A 20,949-nucleotide genomic window follows, 5' to 3' on the forward strand; every position below is an offset into this window, starting at 1 on the left:
TTACACTCAAAGTATGTTCTATATGGCATAAATGCTGCCAATTAATAATTTACATAATAACTTATTGTAAAAGGTCAGTAGCCTAGCCCATTGATTAAGGTAGGCCACTCAGAAGCATGTACACTGCTTGCTTCATTTGATCTTGATAGGTTAAGCATTCTGTAGCAAATATTAACAATGAACCCACTTTTCATTAATTAAAACTACTTCAGCATAATAATGCACCTAAAATACAAACCTGAGCAAGGGCAGCAATCGCTATGAATCAACAGACATGTGCAATTTAACAAACAACAATAATCACCACTTAACTTGATTTAAATTTGCAAGAACTATAGACTTATACAATAACAGGCTTAAATGAACTTACAACCTAAGTTATACGACTTACAGTTCTCAAGGACGCACACACGCAATCTCAACTGCGGTGTGAAGCGTGTGTCCGTCCAATTCTTCGACATGCACTCTAACAATCACTGCTGATAGACGGCAATTTTCATTTGCATTTGTACAGGTGTATTCGTGCACGTCGGGCTGGTCCTCGCAGCGGAACGACAGTTTAGTGGCCACTCTGTCCATTCGCGCACCTCACAGTTGCGTATTGATCAGACAAGAAGACACGCTTATCAACTCGATTACTATTGCTCAAACAGAACGAGGGTTTGGCTGTAGCCTACTTGAAACATACTATTGAGAACATATTCGCTGACATGCATTGCACGCGTGAATTCTAAAATTTTGTACAGCTTGGTTTCTGATACCGTGGCGGCAGACATTTTGCCATAGAGGAAACACTGCACTATATATATTATCATTCCAAGTTAAAAACACCAATGGAGGCTGCATTTGAAATCGTAAATCAAACTTTTGCCAGGATTTTGAGTGGAAATTTCATTTGCATTTGTACAGGTGTATTCATGCACGTCGGACTAGACCTCGGAGCGGAACGACAGTTTAGTGGCCACTCTTTCCATTTGCGCACCTCACAGTTGTGTATTGATCAGACAAGAAGACACGCTTAACTCGATTACTATTGATCAAAACAGAACGAGGGTTTGGCTGTAGCCTACTTGAAACATACTCTGTTGAGAACATATTCGCTGACATGCATTGCACATGTGATGAACACAGCTTTTTCTTCCTTTTTTGCCTTCGGCGCTCGGGATTTGTCATTGGCGCTCGGGAAAACAGCTTTGGCGCGCGCCAAAACTTTCTCTATGCAGGAAAAACCCTGCTGTAGCCTTTTCAAAGAAGACGCTGCAGTTTACTTCATTGTGATTGGCCAAATGACTCGCCTGACGTGTCACCAAAGATGCTTTATTGTGAAGACGACTGCAGTAGGTTATTTAAACCTCCCGTTTATGGGAAATTGTACCCCCCCCCCCCCAATAAAAACTCTCCGGATCTGCACGATTCACGTGGATGACATTTTTTTCATTCAAAACTGCTATTTTCACTGAAAAGTGACAAGTTTGCAGGTATGTTATTCAGCGGCTCCATGTGGTCCTGGGAACCTGGACCTGGGCATTTACTCCTGTATTAGATGTGTTTTGCAAGCTAATTGAGTTTCAACTGGCAACATACTGACGTCGCTCGTCCATAAATGCATATAGAATAGTGTTTGCTTCTTTTGCTAGGCTACCAATTCGCGCTGCCAGGTATCTGGTATCACACTGCTTTGCGGGGCCTGTCACGTGACTTCCATTGAAAATCAATGGGAGGAAAAATGTTTGCCCCCCCTTAAATATATCCTAGGGGAAACACTGATCTGCATTCAAGTTGAGAACATAAAGATGTAATGTATGGTTGGATAGAACAGTGGACCGGTCACTACATACAGGGCTCGACAGTAAGGCTTGTCCACTTGTCCGGGACAAGTGGATTTTTTTTTAGGGCAAGTGGAAGACAATTTTACTTGCCCCACTGGACAAGTTAAAACTCACACAACACAAAATGCCATGGTACTTCAAGTTATGTTCCACTCATTACGTCTATTTTACCGATTTTATTTGACAGAATTCTGCATCAGCAAAACACAAAACGTGGATTCTTCCTAAGATCTCTACAGACCTAGCAGCTAATTTGATGCTCAATAATGGAACGGGGGCTTAAAAAAAGAAAGAGGAATTATTTACTGTGTCGTCTCAGTTACACTCTCAGGGCCTTGCTCAAGTAGGCTAATGGTTAGTAGAACATAATATTTCATAGTAATTTCAGTAAATCAAACAGCGCTGCAAGACCCAGTTTAAATGTTATACAGCCAGCAAACTAACGTTACCTAGCATCGCTAATGACATTGGCTAACTCAACTTCAGTAGGCTATCCTCTGTATTTGCGAGCTAGTTAAACTTATACTGTATCTAAAATATGATAAATGTCCCCGAGACGACCTTTCACGGGTGTTCGCCCATCTATGTTGCTTCACTCCGTGTGCCTGCGCCTCCATTACGGTGCGTTCACACTGCAGCGGGGCGGGCAGAGCGGGGCGTCGGCTTCCCATTCATTTTCAATGAAACCAGGCGTTGACGCCCGCGTAGGGTATTGTGGGAAGGCGAGCGGGGCGGCGAAAGTTGGATTTTCTCAACTTTATGTAAATGAGGAGCGTGAAAACGCTAGTGTTGGCCCATCGGGTTGGTTTCTTGTAACGTAGCAACTGTTTGTCATGGTAAACATTTCTAGGTTTGACAAGTTCAAGATGGAAGAACAACTCATCGTATGTGTGTCTACGCACTCAGTCTTGTTTTATACGCCTCTGTACGATTAAAGAGACGTTAACAAAACATGTATAACTGGCACAGGGTTGCCGAGGTTGTCGATGTCCCTGGTGTGTTAAATTCAGTCTCGTCACTTTAGCTAGCTACAGTACGTAACTTAGCTTTCTTCTGTGCTAGCCGCATACTACTAGTCTAGCTACAGTAGTCTAGTTTACCCGGCACACGATTGACATTCAACGTTGAAATGCTGGTTGGCAGTCACTCGCTAGCCATACAGTAAATGTGTAGTGGCCATAACCGAGCGGATGTTACTGGAAAAAATGTTTGAAGTTCTGTACAGTACTGTAGCCTATAGCCTAGTTGACACGATCATGCAACATCTCGTCTGCGTATCTGATTCCTTGCATCATGTCGTGTAAAAGCTGTATTTTGATCAAGACAGGAGCACCTATATATCAATAATGATCGCTATTGTAGATACATGAACCCAAGTCTGCGCACTTGTCCATGACACCGTTTTACACAACAGTTACTACAACAGTGACCTTACTAGAGAACTACAACTCTGTATTAACTTTTTTAACACGCCCCCGAGCGTGGAGCACTGTGGGAAGGCCAGCGGTGCAGAACGGTAAAAAAGTCTGCAGTGTGAACGCACCGTTACCGTTTACAGGACTACTTGGTTGGCGTTGCCTTTTCAGCGTGACAAATACAGGGTTAGGCGTGAGAGCGTGTGAACTGGTTGATATGTGAATGTCTCCAGCCAATGCGTCAGAGTTGGCAGCCCTGTTAAAAGGTGTATAGCCTACTTTATAGTTGAATATTGGCTGATATATAACTACGTACATTCAACCGATACAAATGCTGCTCATGTTTGCTAGGTTCACAGCTGCCGAGGCTAGCTAGCTTGCTAGAAACGTCCACACAAAAAAATATATATAAAATGATAAATCTTTACCCGGACAAGTGACTTTTGTGCATGGACAAGTGAAACATTAATGTACTTGTCCAAAAGACAAAAGCCTCAAAAAGTTAATGTCGAGCCCTGACATACACATACTGTGTAGTTGGCTAATTAGTGAGCGTTTTGTTTATGCATTTTAACGGGTCGCACCATAACGATTATTTGCACTCGCACAAATACTCCCAAAAATATTTTGGAGGTCGCACAGACAATTTCGGGAGCATATTTTCTCAATTTCAAGCCGTGATGATCGCTTCCAGTCAACTTGTAACCATTTTTACCTAAATAAATTTCAAGCTTATTTACATTTTTGGGAGCATATTTTCAGTTTGCAGATGGTACCGTTTGAATTGTGATTCCAGCTGATACTGCCGGTGACAACATTGTTAGAATAAGCTTGTTTCAAAAGGATGAATTATAATAATTTATACTAAATTATTAACCCTATTAAAATTATTAAGCCTAACCCTAAACTAATTAATAATGAATGCAGTGCCGCCGCTCCTATAACGCGCACTACGCGCTGTGCGTAGGGCACCAAGTCCTGAGGGGGCACCAAAAAATTGCCAACTGAAAATCATCATAGTTATTATAATTATAATGCCGATATTATTTCAGTAGGCCTATATAAATATTACGCACCTTTTAGGCATGTAAATCACAAAACAGGCAAAACAATAGATATATTTAATTGCTCAAAAAACGTTACGATGGTGGCCAGGCAAAAACTATTATGCACTCAAATAAAGGCCCCAAAATTTCGCTCGCGCGTGCTCGCATTAACTCCGTAACTAGCATCATATCAAACACAGAATGTGGATGCATTGACAGGGCAGCTGTGGTGGTGGTGGGGGGGGGGGGGGCATCAAAGGAATTATGCGTAGGGCACCAAAATGGCTAGCGAATCACTGAATGAATGAATACAATACAGGGCCGACGTTAAGGCTTGTCCGCTTGTCCGGGACAAGTGGATTTTTTGTAGGGCAAGTGGAAGAGAACTTTACTTGTCTCACTGGACAAGTTAAAACTCAAACTAAATAAAATGCTATGTTACTTCACGTTATGTTCCAATTATTACGTCTATTTGACCGAATTTATTTGACCGAATTCTGCATAAGCAAAACACAAAATAAGTGGCTTCATCCCAAGATCTCTACAGACCGTGCAGCTAATTTAATGCTAAACACTTGAACGGGGGCTTATTATTTGAAAGATTAATTATTTACTGTGTCATCGCAATTACACTCAGGGCTTAAAAAAAACTGTGACTTGCTCAAGTAGGCAAATGCCTAGTAGAACATTTCATAATAAATTAAGTAAATCAAGCAACGCTGTAAGACCCAGTGAAATGTTACATGGCTAGCAAACTAACGTTAGCTAGCATCGCTACGACATTGGCTAACTCTACTTCTGTAGGCTATCCTCAGTATTTGCAAGCTATCTAAACTTATACTGTATCTAAAATATGAGAAATGGCCAGGAGACGAGCTTTCACGGGTGTTCGCGTGTCTATGTTGCTTCACTCCGTGGGCTTGCACCTCGTCCATTACTGTTTACAACGTTAGCAGGACTACTTGGTTGGCATTGCCTTCTCAGCATGAGAAGTTAAAGGTTTGGTGTGAGAGAGAGCGTCTGAGGAGGGGCAATTCTAGGATCAGACCTCTAGGGGTGCTCAGCCCCCAATTAGAATGTGACATGAATACAGTGCCTTGCAAAAGTGCTAAATCCCCTTGCTAATATAAATCCCTAATTTCACTTGATAACAATTAATAGATTTATGTATAATTATGCAAAATATTGAATGAATGAAAAAACTAAGGATGTCCCTTTCTTCATGAACTAACAGCATCAAATGATAATAAAGAATAATATATATATTTTAGGGGTGTTTGAGCACCTAAAAAGGGTCTAAAATCACCACTGGTGTATAGCCTACTTTACAGTTGAATATTAGCTGATATTTAACTACATCCATTTAACCGATATAAATGCTGCTACAGCTTGCTAGGTACACCACTGCTGACGCTAGCAAACTAGAAACGTCAACACCATTTTTTTTTTTAATATAAAATTACAAATATTTACCCGGACAAGTGACTTTTGTGTATGGACAAGTGAAACGTTAATGAACTTGTCCAAAGTGCCTCAAAAAGTTAATATCGAGCCCTGCAATATGAGTAAGCTAAATGCTTAAAAATATCACTAGAAGGGAAACATTTTAAGGGGTCATTGACTGCAAAACCAAGTATACAGGGTTTTTTTTGGTTCAGAATGAGTCTTCAGTGCACGAAAAAAGGTGTGTTACCTGTCACCTTATTAGCAGACATCTATGTTTTTTTTAGTTAACCATTTCATAAATAATGGAGGCTATGCTTGAGAATCAGTTTACTTCCACTTTAGATTCAAATAGATAGGCCAATAGATTGACAATAGTCCAAGCCCCATGGTGCTATCAATTATGGTTCAAAGACTATCAAGGTTTCCCTCTCATGCAACTACTGAAATGTACATCACTAGAATCTAGAACGAACCACTGGTCAGAAATGGAACACAAATTGTGAAATTCAAGTTTATTTATTATTACTATTCATGTCTATTATACAAACTAAGCTAAGGGGAGGCAGTCAGTTTTGTAAAACGTTTGTCAACATTTTGAGTGGAAATTTCATTTGCATTTGTACAGGTGTATTCGTGTACATCGGGCTGGCCCTCGCAGCGTAACGACAGTTTACTGGCCGCTCTGTCCATCCGCGGACCTCACAGTTGCGTATTGATCAGACAAGAAAACACACTTATCAACTCGATTACTATTGATCAAAACATAACGAGGGTTCGGCTGTAGCCTACTTGAAACATGCTATTGAGAACATATTCGCTGACATGCATTGCACGCGTGATGAACACAGTTTTTTTTTTTTTTTTTTTTATCTCAGACTTTTTTTTTGCCTTAGGCGCTCGAGATTTGTCATAGGCGCTTGGGAAAATGGCTTAGGCTCGCGCCCACATTTTTTTTTTGCAGGAAAAACCCTGGTTTACCTGTCATAGTTAAATAACGACAGTTTGGTGGGTAAAATGGACATGGAGTGAACCTCAAACTCCATTGACACCTCTTTCCTATGCAAATCTCACAATTTGAAACTGCTGCTTAAAATTTTAAAAAATCCACCCTATTTCGCTCTGGTCTGTACCTTTGCCACGCCCCAATCTCAGGGTTCGCATAGATCTCAGACAATAGTTTAGCTGCGCGCTGCTCTGTGTACTTCCACCGGAATTACAATCCACCAGTTTAGAAAACCTTGGACAATTTAAAGCAGGGCTCTACGCTAATGTTTTCACCAAAGAGTACATGTGCTCCCAAATGAAAACATTTAGGAGCACAGTGTTTTTTTTATTGTATTCGTTTATTAAACATAACTTAACACAGAGGCGTCGTTAGACCCTTTTTAGAGGGGCACGTGCCCAGTATAAATCTGCTGTGCCCGAGTCAAATCTAAAGTTTGTTTTAACAAACCGAAAACATAAAGCTTGCATTAATTATAGATGTCCCTGCCAAAGCTGATATCAAACTTGCGTCCCTGAACTGTTATATAGTGGGTTAAGCGAGGGGAGTTTCTATAGCCTAATAGTGCATTGTGCGCAACAAGCTTGGAAGAAGGGATATGAATAGGGGCCTGTGCCCCAGTACAGTTTTATGTCTAAAAACGCCACTATCACAGTAAATGCTAGACAGCAACTTTCACTCTGATAGAACTAGAACAAATAGTTAAAGAAACATGTATATAATTATAGTTAATATTTTCTTAAAACACTGGGATTAGACTATGTAAGCACGCCACAGATTAAAAGGCTTGGTAGTCAAAGCTAGGTAGACCCAGAGCCATATAAAAATAGAGTTGGGACATTTCCATAGACTTCCATTGTAGTCAAATCGAAGAAGGCAGAAGTAAAGCGTGTCATTTGCGACCTCCCAAACATTGTATTTTGCAACGTTCAACCCCATTCATGTTCAGTGTTACAAATCAAGTTAGCTGATTGTAAAAATAGCTTTAAATTATGCAGTAATTTTATCAATTTACCAGCTAACTTGCTTCGTAACACTGAACATGAATGGCGTAATAGTTTGTGAAAGACCCAGACAAACACAAATTTCCGACGAGGCAAAATCCCGGACAATTTTGGAATCACTGCCGGACAAATTTTTGGGACAAAAAGAGGGTAAAAGAGGACGTCTGGTCACCCAAATGTTATATAGCCAGCTTTACTTCAAGTTTATTGTAAGATATAGCTTGTTATATTTTAAATGCACATCTGATTAGAGCTAGCAACAATGAATTGCAGATTAAGGGGTCCCCTATCGTCCAGCTAACTGTCGACGCTCGGCAGGAATTTCAGGTCCACTCACTAAAAACAAACGACCCTCTCACTGGACATATTCCATAATAAAATGTTTTATTGAATGCAATTAGTTGCCTTGTATATTCTGTTCTATTTACCAAGATCTTTGTCTTAAATTGAGCTGGTGTGAGCTATGGTAGCTTGCATAGCCATTTCTAGCTCTGCTTCACAATATTGCTGCCTAGCGTTATAAATTAATGTAATAAATTTAACATTAATGTTAATAAAGTATCAGACATATACATAGTACAACACACCAGAAACCAATTGATATTATGTGTAGGCTATACCGAAAATGTCAGTAAATTGAAATGCTGCTACTGTCTGTCTCGATGAAAACCATTCAAACAAGTTGCCACTGCCAGCAGTGTTTTTTTTTTTTTTTTTTTTTGCAACTACTTGAACCAAGTGATCAAGTGTCGGCGAGATCAGAGTGTTGTAACTCTTTATATGGCTCTGGCCCATTGGTTGCGAATCGCCGCTCGCGCGTCAGTATGCTATGTTTACATAGTGCAGTCGCGACTCCGTCACTTGCTTTCCATGTGAAATCAATGGTATGCTTCACTTCATGGCGCTGTTGTTCCGTGTATTGACAACAGCCCGTCACTCACGCATTGTGCTCGTAAATTATTTTTCAAGTTCGCACATACATATTTTTAGGTGCAAATGCTAGTAAAATGGTCGCACTGTAGAGCCCTGTAAAGTATGATTTGCTAAACTGCTGTTGCTGAAAAGAGGTGCTGTTCTGACCGTATGCTCATCACAACTGCAAGCTGTAAGTATGATTTTGTCGCTCACAGTTATTAGCAATGCTCAAGTCTCCTGTATCTAGCATAGGTATAATGTGTGATGATTTAGTTTATTGGCAATGGGGCTAACTTTTTCATTTTCCTGAGTGTTTCATTCAAATAAATAACCTGTGTTGTCATGTAAATCTACAATTCACGATGCATGTTTGGCTATGTTGTCTTTGTTCCGCAGCTTCGCTCGTTGCAAACCAACCAATCAGCGCGCAGCTCTTCTAAATATTTATGAGCATACCATAAAAGGGAGAAAACCCTCATTCTCGGGCTATTTCACAGGGTTGCATTAGGGAGCATAGAACAGCACCCGGGCCATTTTCAGCCCAACCAATGTTACATACCCAATTCAGAGACCTTAAGGAACAGTGTGAAATACCCTATAAAATCAGTCAATGTCCCTTTTAAGGAACTTTTAAGTCATATACGTTTAAGTCATTGTCATAGGACAATTTTTATATCCGCTGTTGGCTTCTTTAACAAGGCCAAGGGCTCACACTGACTAATTTAAATCTGCACAATGACACTTTGCCACATAGCAATTTGCACTATATTACACTATTTGTATCTTTTGTACTATTTGTATCTCTTGTGATATTTGTATTTTTATATTGTAATTTATTTTTATTATTCTAAATCCCCTTAGTATACGTTAGACTTGTGCCTTTAGTATAGTTAGACCACATATTTAAGTTAAGATTCATAAATGTTTAATGTATGCACCTTCCTGCCAAAGTAAATTCCTTGTCTGTGCAAACTTTCATGGTGAATAAAACCCTTTCTGATTCTGATACAGGATTACCTAATGTCTGGGTTTTGATGCAACTGTTTAAACTATGTGAGGCTCATTGGCGATTTCTTTAAAGGTCACATGACATGAAAACTTCACTTTAGGAAGTTATTTAACATTAATATGAGTACCCCTAGCCTGCCTTTGGTCCTCCAATGGATAGAATTTTCGATAGGTGTAAACCAAGCAAACCTGGTGTAAACCTGGGTGTTTTTCTCCTCCGTTGAGAAAATGAAGGCTCAAACGCTCCGTTTGAAAATCTGCTCCTTGTGACGTCACAAGGAGCCTCTGCACAACCAGTAGCCTATCTTAACCCTTGTGCTGCCTTCGGGTCACATGACCAAAAGGTTCATAGCGAACCATCGTTGTGTTTACCCAATTTTACCCAATACAAAAGCAAATGAAAATAATTTTATTTTAACCTTCGCAATGTGGGGGGTCTGAGACAGCCCAACGGTTAAAAGAAAATGCTTCACTTTGTTTTTGTATGCGGTAAAGTTGTCGCAAACGACGGTGGGTCACAATGACTGATGGGTCAGAATGACCCGAGGAGAACACAAGGGTTAATTGTATTCTCGCTGGAAATGCACCGACACAACCTCTGTAGTATTGCATGTCTGTGCCTAACATTTCAGCCACTGTTTCCTTAACTTGAGCCAATACAAAGTTGGCCTTTTTTGACTGTCTGAAATTAAATTCTGGATCAGTACTCCTTGGTCCAGCTACAAACCTCGGACAAGTAAGTCAACTAACGCTATTTCATTTTGTTGCTTACTATATGGTTACCTAGCTTGCTACCCTTAGATCTGGCTGTAACATTAACTCTGCAGCTATCAGCTGAGGTACTGTCGCTAATGTAAAGGTATATAGCATCGAGTATGTATGTGAATACACATTCTGTAACTTAGTGTTGTACGTTTCGTTGTTATGTGGATAACTTTCTGCTGTTGGCGCGATATCCATCTTTCCCCACATTGAAATGACAGTGTGCAGCTCTGCAAACCAGGGTTTTCAGATGAGAATGGGCAAATTCGAGGCATCTTACAGCAAGGGGTCTACAAGCCATTGCGATACATCCACTGTAAACATTAACGCATGGTGCCGCCTCTCTCCTCCTCATTTAGCATTTAAAGCTACAGACACAAAAACAGCGTGTTCTGAGGAAAGCTCATTGTGGGACTACTCATAGTGGCTATAATTCTGCCCCAAGGCTGAATTTCGGTAGAGACTTCAGATACAGCATTAGGGGACCACTAAGGCCTATATAAAAGCATCCAAAAACAGCATTTCATGTGACCTTTAAGACTGCAAGGGAAGGTCAGCTTCCCCTGACATTTCAAAAATGTATGGTCAAATATTTACTATTGTGTTGACATTTTAAATGTGTTAGAACACGACCATATCGAAGACGAGTTTGTTCAGAATCAGCTACATATATTAGCAGGTCGACTGACTGATTTCCTTCTCATACATTCCCTTAGCGCCACAGTGAATTACCCTGTGGAAGCTCAGCTTCCATGGACTTTAATGGGCTGCTTTGAACAGTTTTTTTCAATGTTTCGAAACTAAACGGTCGTTGGATAAATTCTGCGATTATGTCGCGCCCTGGACGCTCAGCGTCTCTGGGGGTGAATGGAGGAGTGGGCTGGCCTGGACGCTGGGCTTCCGCGTGATGATTGGAGGGTCTGTTGAAAGACTGCATCTCCTTTTGATTGACAGCGATTTTGTACTATACAAAGTCACCGAAGCTGTTCAAGGTTAGTCCCATCGCAGATTTTGCAACTCGTTGAAAGACAAACTGCGACCACCTGTTTCTTTGTATTTTCTTGGCGAAATTGCTAGCCAATTTTTATCATACATTTCATACAATTATACACCACATTAGGCATAGTTGTTTCAGTTTAACTTAATTACCACATTCCCTTCAAGTTTAATATTGTTAATATTTTTTCGTTAGATCGTTCCTTCACTTATTCATACATTATTACACGGCTGTTCTTAATGCTGTAGAAAGCTCCATTCACTTGAATGAGGCTTCCCAACGTTCTGCGGTCTGATATCTTCTGATAACAGACCGTTGCTATGAATAACAGACCGCTGTCAAGGAAAGTGGCCTTTTTGTTCTGATTCACATCTTTCGTAGCACTCCGCAAGTAGTCCGGTAACTTTTCAACCCCAGCGTACTCCGTTGCTTAGCTACGTCAGCTGATTTGAAGCCTAAAGAATGTTCAACGTCTATGAAGTTCAACGTCTTTGGCGAACTATTTCTCTGCTGATCAACACTACGAATGGTAACAAATTAATTGTAAAAAGACACACTGTGTGAAGAAATTTTGTTGGCAAGTAGACGTGTAATAAGCGGGATAATGTATAGAATGCCGGTCATTATCGGGCTTATTTTCCCAATAATGACCGGCATTATCTATACATTATCCCTTACATAGACTAGGCTAGGGTCGAAGGGGTGAACTAGCCAGTGAACTAGCAAAATAAATGGAAAATGTATATGATGTAGGCCGAAAACGACCTTCCCCAATTTGAAAGACCAGCAGCCACCTCTGGTGAGGCTGCCATATAGCCCATCACTATTCCCTTTTGGACTAAAGGAAACGAGAAGAGAATCGTTTCATTCTACACTCCACTCAGTGTAAAAGAGCAGCAACAAATGTATGCTTTTTAATCCATGCAATAAGTATGCATACGTATTCAAAATATACAGAAATCTCAGGTGTAAAATTGAATTACACATATGAAAATTCTCCAAATGTTTGATATTAGTTTAAACAATAGGTTTGGAATCAATATAGTAAAAAAGAAAAGAAAAAGAACTGCCCTGCTACAACCGATGCAACCTCAATTTCCCCACAAGATGTACCGTTTGTAGTTTTTTGTAGGCCCTACATCTTGTTTACATCTTACCCCTGATAAATAGTTAAACTACACAGCTTATGAACGGGAGCCTAAACTTTACAAAAGGTTGTACGTCTTGCCTAATAAAGGTTACCTACAGTACCTAGCTAGTAGTTAGCTTGCTAGGTAACCTACTGTAATTGCTTGCTAGCTAACAAGGTAGACTGGTGGCGACTGCAAAGTATTAGGGAAACACACAATACTCAAACGGTGTACGTAGCATCTCAGTTTGCTTGTCAAACTTCAATTTGAGGAATATTTAGAATAGCTTAAGTGAACCTACCAAACGGCGAACCAATATGAACGAACATCTGGTAACCGCGGCCATCTTTGCTCTCACTTGTCAGCCGGAAGTGAACAACAACGCCCCCTCCAATCACCAATTGGAGCGCAAGAAGAAATGGGTGACTTTTTGTACTAAAGTGGTGGTTATGATTTGTTTCTTGGTAACTTGTGATGTAGCAATGTCTTTTTATATATAGTATTGGAATTGTATAAAATAACAAAAAATAAAAGATTCTTCCTCCAAAAGTTTGAATATGAAAACAAAAAAAGTATGTTTTATTTGATGAGTGATTTGAAAAGCCTTAACAAAAAGGACATTAACCAGAGTTTATACATTTTAATCTAAATGTTAATTTAGGGCCTTAATGAAATCCTGGAAGTAATGTACTTCACACTTAAGCTGCCCTAAAAAAGTAGGAAGCCTGATACGAGACTAGTAGCCTACAATTGCATGCAGTCGGGTAAGTTCAGGTAAGGTGGGACATCAGATAAAGTGGGACAGTTAAGCATTTTGTTGATTTAATATGTGCAAAATCGACATCCAATCATCAAAGCTGATCTTGACTCGTGAATACAACACTTGTAGTCACTATGCAGTGGTTTTTATTTCTCTGACATCATTTGAGTATGTGTGATCTGGCTTGACAGGAAGTCCGTACAGAAAAAAACGCATAGAAAGTTCAGCAGCATATGACATTCTATTTCTCAAGGATAAGGCTGGCAAAGGAATTTAAATTAAGTTACAATGCATACTATTGCAGCATAATGAAGGGGTTTAACCACTAATTGAAACACACACAAAAATGTGTAAAATAATGATTTGTTAGAAAACAAAACAAACGTTTTATGTGACTGTCCCACATTACCTGATCATGTCAGGTAATGTGGGACAGCATTCTTCAGGTAAAGTGGGACATCTAGTAATGCTTTGTTTATGCTATAAAAGTAATTTAATTCAACAGTTCTCACATTTTTTATACCAATGCATCACACTGCACCTAAGTTCCCAACTAAATAACAACTTTCACTGTCATCGAAGCAGCACTTTCAGACTTAAGCGTAGACAGTAAGCGCAGTACCGCCGCTCCCATAACGCGCACTACGTGCTGTGCGTAGGGCATCAAGTGCTGAGGGGGCACCAAAAAATTGCCAACTGAAAAATCATCAGTTATTATAATTATAATGCCGATATTATTTCAGTAGGCCTATATAAATATTACGCACCTTTTAGGCATGTAAATCACAAAACAGGCAAAACAAGAGATATATTTAAATTCTCCCAAAAAAAATCAACGGTGCCCCCCCCCCCAACCCACAAAAAAACAAATACACACTCAACTTTCCAAGCTCGCCGTGGGTGCCCTTTCCTACCTCAGTGGCCTGACGAATTTTGACAGTAGGCTAGGTAAACTTTTCGAAAATTGCCTCAAAAAGACAACAGGAGTCAGGGGCAGAAAAAAAAATAAACTGCGAGATGAGATAATGCCCGTGCATCACTTTCAGGTAAGTCCATTTAATTATTGTTAAATACGGGAAATGTGCTGCTAACTTATAGTTAGCCTATGCATACACCTCGAACTAGCTGACGTTATTACTAATTTTAGCACACTCAAATATGTTATCTATGCATTTGAAATAACTGACGCCAGCTAGATGTTACTTTACTGTACATTCTATGATGCTTTTATATTCGATTGATCAAATAGTTTTTAAATTATTAATAAAGGTGGAGAGCCCCTTGGCTGCTTGCTTTCAGTTTTAAATGTTTATAATTAATTTGGAAAACCATGCTAAGAAACGTAAGGGTGGGGCTGACAAATTAAGAGACAAAAATACATCACCTTAACTAGACAAGGTTTTACCGATTGAAAAACGGCTGTTTATTTTACATATTTTGTTTATGCTCCAAAAACTATTATGCACTCAAATAAAGGCCCCAAGATTTCGCTCTCGCGCATTGCGCGCTCGCATTAACTCCGGAACTGGCATCATATCAAACACAGAATGTAGATGCATTGACAGGGCAGCTGTGGTGGTGGTGGTGGTGGTGGGGGGGGGGGGGGGGGGGGGCAGAGACTGCAGATCACTAAGGTTTACATCAGTTACACTTTATGCCTATTGTATAAGTCAAACCCCACAACTAAATTAATCTTGCCACACCGTTGCACCTAAAATTGTTGTATATCAGCTAATAACTAATTTGTATTTATATTATATTGTTGGTGCAATATTTACCTTATAGATATATAAGGTATAGGTATAAGTTATAATACACAAAGCTGTCAAGAGATACATACTTTTGGAAGGAAACCAGGTGGGTATTCCAGAAAGCGTGTTCAATAAACTGTGAACCTTACCCTAAACTCTGAGTTGACTAAAGTGGGAAACCTCGATTTTTCGGTTCCTGAAAAGCTGATAAAAATGAGTTAAATCAACTCGGAGTACATCCACTCATGAGAACTCACCTATTAAAGTTCACATGACATGAAAACTTTTGGAGGTTATTTAACATTAATGAGTTCCCCTACACTCTTAATAAAGATGTGTTGTTTTTGTTACACAAAAAATTTGTAAATCATAAAACAACACATTTTGTGTTGGTTTTTGCAAATAATGTGTTGCATGCATAGAGTTAATATAACTAGAGACAACTACTTCTGTCTTCCAAGATGGCGTCTTCATTCATTTATATGAAAAGTGCTCAGTGGCAAAGCGAGGCAAGCGAGAGCGCGAGACTGGACGCAGCCATCTTTCCACTTCCGTGTCTTCCGTTCAACATTTACAAAACTATTTCCCCCAATAATTTTTGTTCAATTCTCGAACCTGGCTCATACTACTAGCTTTTTCATAGAATCATTTTCCAGATTTTTGCAAAGATTGAAACCAATCCGAAATGGGCAAAGGGTTAGGGTTAGGGTTAGGTCTCGGAGCTAGGGAAAAAAAGAGCCGCTGGTTAAAGCTAGACCGGAAGACACGGAAGTGGAAAGATGGTTGCGTCCAGTCTCGCGCTCTCGCTTGCCTTACTGCGCCACTGAGCACTTTTCATAGAAATGAAAGGGGACGCCATCTTGGAAGACAGAAGTAGCTGTCTCTAGTTATATTAACTCTATGGTTTACCCATTTTGGATTGGTTTCAATCTTGGCAAAAATCAGGAAAAATTATTCTATGAAAAAGGTAGTAGTATGAGCCAGGTTTGAGAATCGAACACATTTTTGGGGGGGAGATAGTTTTGTAAATGTTGAATGGAGTTAATAGAATAAAAACGACCGGAAGACACGGGAACCTAACCGTAAATGCAATACCACCTACATCCACCTACATCCACGTTGCTTCAAGACAAGGGGCAAGGGTTGGGGGCTTGGTTGCATTTGACACCCTTTTCAGAATGTGTTACATTAATGGCCAATCGCGTTGCGTATCCGATTCCGCTTCTGCTGAGAGAACTCTTTCTTCTAGGATTAACCGACAGTTTCACGAAGCAGCAGAACTGATGAGCAGGTAAAATGAACAATATGTTAATGAGCTTTTAACGTGATCATTCGTAGCAGTATGATGTTTGTGAGTGAGGCAAATGCAATATTCATTATTTAAATGTCGAAGTATAACGAATGGCTGTAGTGAATGCAATGTTAGCCCAGCTATACCTTCCTAGTTTAGCTATTAGCTAACATACGAAGCTTAAGCTAACAGTTAGCTCTGACCCATTTAGTTACATGCAGACTAGCGGGGGAGAGTTTTAGTATTTAACGTTAGGTTATTTTACGTTAGCAAAGTCAATTTGGGCCGACAGAAAGTCATACCTGCTAAAGTGACTCCATATTAATGTGCTGGAAAAGATATTGGCCGAGCAGCCCCAAAAAACTATAGCTAGCTTTGTTAGCCAACTAGCTTTAACGTTAAATTAGTGAATATAAGGATGTGGTACGTCTGTGCTCGAGCAACTAGCAAAAACTTTGAAAAGTCATCGTGAAGAGTAAAACCTTTTGATATAAAGTTTACTTGTATTTTTATCTGTTAAATCCGTGTGGAGTAAACTTTTTACTTTCTTTTTATTTTATTTTGTCAGGGCAGTTGATATTGAATTTGAAAATCGCGCCATTACTTTTTCTTGTTTGGCTGGCTTGCCCATCAGGTCAAGAACATGATGTAGCCTTTAAAGGGGCAATTGACTGTTTTTTGGGGGTATTTCACACTGTTCCTTAAGGTCTCCAAATAGGGTATGTAACATTGGTTGGGTTGAAAATTGTGGAGGATTATAGGGGCCAAAACTAAATAAATAAATATTACAACACAAAGCTTAAATAAATGACTAATTATATAATGTAATGCCTAATTGACAGACAAAATATATAAATTACAAATTAAATGAGACACTAAATATATAAATGTTACATGTATTTGTGTGAATATAAATATATTTACGTTTTAATGTGTTCACATTTATTTATTTATACTTACATTTATTTATTTATACTTACATTTATTTATACTTACATTTATCCACGGTGTAACTTTCTGCAGCAAAATAAATCCGTCGTCCCCCGTCACCAAGTCAGGGGGCGGGTTAAAGCCTCTGATTGGTGAATGAACAGTATTACACACCAGGCAGACTCCACCAGTCGGTCAAGCTCTCTTCAATCTAGAGGGATGCTCTATCGCCTCACTCTACGGCTGCTAGGGGTGTGCGACACTGCACGATGTGGTATAGATCCGATACAAAGGAGTAAATACAGGGCCAGTATTGCCAATACCGATACTTTTGGCTTAGAAAAGCAGTTTATCTACTTTCGTGTCGGGGAAAGCAATGCCTCATAATTGATTAATATGGAAGCAAATCGTGACCAAAATTCAAATGAAAATGCATTTCCAGAAATGCTTTTTTATTTTAAGAATGTGGCTGCATTATTTGATTCATAAATAAAATTGGTAATCAATCATCCTATTTGCATTTTAATTTTCTTCTTTAAGACTGCTCATTCTTTCACTTAATTAAAATGAAAACGAAAAAGACATTTGAAATTTAATTTTCAAAATATGCCCCAGCAAATAGATACCAAAATTCAATTTCAAATGTAAAATTCGAAAATGAAAATGATTTCCAGAAATGCGTTTTCATTTTAAAAACGTGGCTGCAAAATCGTGACCACAATTCAAATTCAAATGCATTTCCAGAAATGCATTTCCATTTTCAAGAACATGGCTGCAAAATCGTGACCACAATTCAAATTCAAATGCATTTCCAGAAATGCATTTTCGTTTTCGTGTTCTGCCCGCAAAGAACTGCCCATAATTCGAAAACAAAAATGCATTCTGAGCGGCGCGGCAGAGTTACGTCAGTAGCCTCTCTTCTTCAGCTCCCTGCTGACCGAGCTACCCATCTTGTTCGGTAGGGGGCGGTGTGCACTAGGGATGGGCGTGGTTAATCGAATATCCGGATATCCTAAAGTAAGTTAGTATTCGAATACTTTTTTCGAATACTTATGAGCGTAGTTTAATAAAAAAAAAAAAAAAAATTAAAAGCCGTCGCGCCGTGTTGTGAATTCTAATAGTTGTGACGTTAGAAATGATGAAAACCATCAAAAAAGGTAGGCTACGCCTGCGTTCTGCTGCGAGTCTCCTTTCATTTCATTTGGCCCTACAAGAAGCATTGTGTCCTGGCTAAGCAGTAAGCTACCTCGCAGCAACCTCAGTTCATGCAGTTTTTTCTACGCCGGCCTGCTCGTAAATCGACTCCGTACTGGCCTCTCCCCTGAGCATGTTTACATGCTCATTTTCCTAAATAAAAATGCGTATGGCTAATGCAGCTGTGGCTTATTTATTTTCTTACCAGTAGCCATGTAGAGCTAGCGTAATCCGCTGTTTATGTTTGCATTTTGTGGTGGCGCACCGTATCCTATAGGATTTCGGTTCCAAGTTAATATCCAAGTTAATATGCAATATTTCTCCATGTGTGTCTTTCGTTTTTATCGAGGATAGCCTTCCCAATGTGTTTAATTTAGTCCAATGTAGCCTACTTTTTATTTCACATAATAATAGGCTAATCGCTTTTCCGCCAAATTAAGAGCCTACGTGTGAAGACGCAGCGTTTTTTCAAGTTCATTGTCTTTTCATCATGTTAATAAATTGATCTTTCATTTGTTTTCTTTATTCAACCCTTATTTAATCTAATAGTTTAACAGTCCCAATTATTGCCAGAATGTGTGGTGGTTCATGTGTTTACTGTATGCTTTGCGTCACGGCAGGCTAATTAACGGAACCACATTAACAAAAATAGATTATCCGGATATTCTAAAATAATTTCGGATACTATTCGAATAGTGAAATCAGTTCAAATCTCCATCCCTAGTGTGCACATAGGCATTGCATTACATGACAAAACTTGCTGGGAAATTGACTGAATTGCCGGGTCTTTAGAGGACGCATCACAGATTATGGCGCTCCCTCAAATTGTGCAGATACTGATAGAATTAGCTGAGCTGGTATAAACTGATAATATCTCTAAGAGCGTAATAATAAGAGCGCCTGCTAAATGACTAAAAATGACTAAATGTAAATATCTGAGTCTGATGCCCGTGACCGAGTAGAACAAGTCACAGAGAGCTTGGCTGCATACTCTGCCGTCACAGACATAGACATATATATGTCTATGGTCACAGACGTACACATTAATGAGGTTGCCATAGTAAACCTCTCTTCACTCCTGGAACGGCTGGATGCTGTGGAGCCTCAAATGGGACGGGGACGACCAACCATCCACATCCCGTTCGAGTCCATCGAAAACTATTTATTAAATGGTTTAAAAATAAAGGACATAGCGGAGCTGTTGGGCGTAGGCCACCAGACCATCCGTCGGAGGATGCAAAGCAACGGATTTATGGAGCTAGAAAGCTGACAAAAGTATCTGAATTTGAATATGAAAGATCTGAATTGTTTGTATGCCGAATTCAATTAAACTGAATTATTTTGATCCAAAAATACACATTTCAAAAATTCAGATTGCAGGAATTCAGATTCTTGAAATTCAGATTGCAGGAATTCAGTTTCTTGAAATTGCTGAAATTCAGATTCCGATTGCGGAATTTCAGATTTTGTCTGAAATAGGCCAAAGGTGAAACAGCTTGCTTTCACAGGGAAAAGTTGACGATTTCAGAACGACCGAACTTTACCTCAGAACAAAAGCTCAGTTGCTCGTTGGAGGAACAATATGGAGCAAGTGCTTATAAAACTTGTAAAAAAGGAGTCTTCTCCTTTGCCAAAATCGGCAGTTACTGTTACCAAGTGAGTCGAGACAGACTCGGAGGGCGGCGGAGACCGAATGGAAGACGTAGAACAACTGGCAAAGCTATTGCCTATATATTTATGTTTTGTTGTTTTCTTTTCTGTGTTGGAGTTCTTTTAAGAACTTGATGCCATCAACATCCAGCCTGATATAAAATCATGAACTTCGATTGTGTCTCTTAATTATAATACCCACACAGAAAATCCAGGTTGAATCAAGTCACGCTAGCTAGCTACTGTATTGCTAATAGCCAATTTTGGATGGTCATATTTTTCATTGTCTCCTTATTCCTATCAAAGTCAATGTTCAGCCTATAGGCTATGTTCATCTGCTAAGTGACATTTCATATCGGTTATGGATAGTGAAATATTTGCTTTCTGAGAGATCGGACATAGCCTAGTATTTAACAGCATAAGGAGTTATCTATCAGAATATATCTGTAGTGCGGCCGGGTGTGATTTGATTCATCGTCTACACATCGTCTGGAAGTCAGTTTCAATCAAATACCAACTATCTCCATACTACATCTTGCCGACGTATCGTCTACATATTGGGCCGACGTCGGCAAGATGTATGTGTGCTATCCCAGATGATCTGGGTCTTCCTCAAGCAACTAGCAACTCAGTTTGTTCTACTCGGTCACGGGCATCAGACTCAGATATATTATTAGTTTCTACAAGCTCAGCTAATTCTATCAGTGTCATAGAATAATTCTATTAGCGCCATGATTTGTGATGCGTCCTCTAAAGACCCGGCAATTCAATCAATTTCCCGGCTAATTTTGCCATGTAATGCAATGCCTATGTGCACA

At 39.5% G+C, this 20,949-nt stretch overlaps 1 protein-coding gene across 1 annotated transcript in view; it reads right to left on the reverse strand.

Moving 5' to 3' along the window:
- Positions 1 to 12,944, reverse strand: part of dbt (dihydrolipoamide branched chain transacylase E2) — an 87,968-nt gene extending 75,024 nt beyond the window's left edge. Inside the window, exon 1 of the mRNA XM_084692737.1 lies at positions 12,857 to 12,944. Within this exon, the coding sequence (XP_084548863.1) occupies positions 12,857 to 12,901 (45 nt within the window). The 5' untranslated portion in view covers positions 12,902 to 12,944. The remainder of the gene's footprint in view (positions 1 to 12,856) is intronic.
- Between the last annotated feature and the right edge of the window lie 8,005 nt (positions 12,945 to 20,949).

The sequence above is a fragment of the Hypomesus nipponensis genome, chromosome 26 (assembly GCF_054491055.1).
Source record: "Hypomesus nipponensis isolate SF chromosome 26, ASM5449105v1, whole genome shotgun sequence".
Taxonomy (NCBI): Eukaryota; Metazoa; Chordata; class Actinopteri; order Osmeriformes; family Osmeridae; genus Hypomesus; species Hypomesus nipponensis.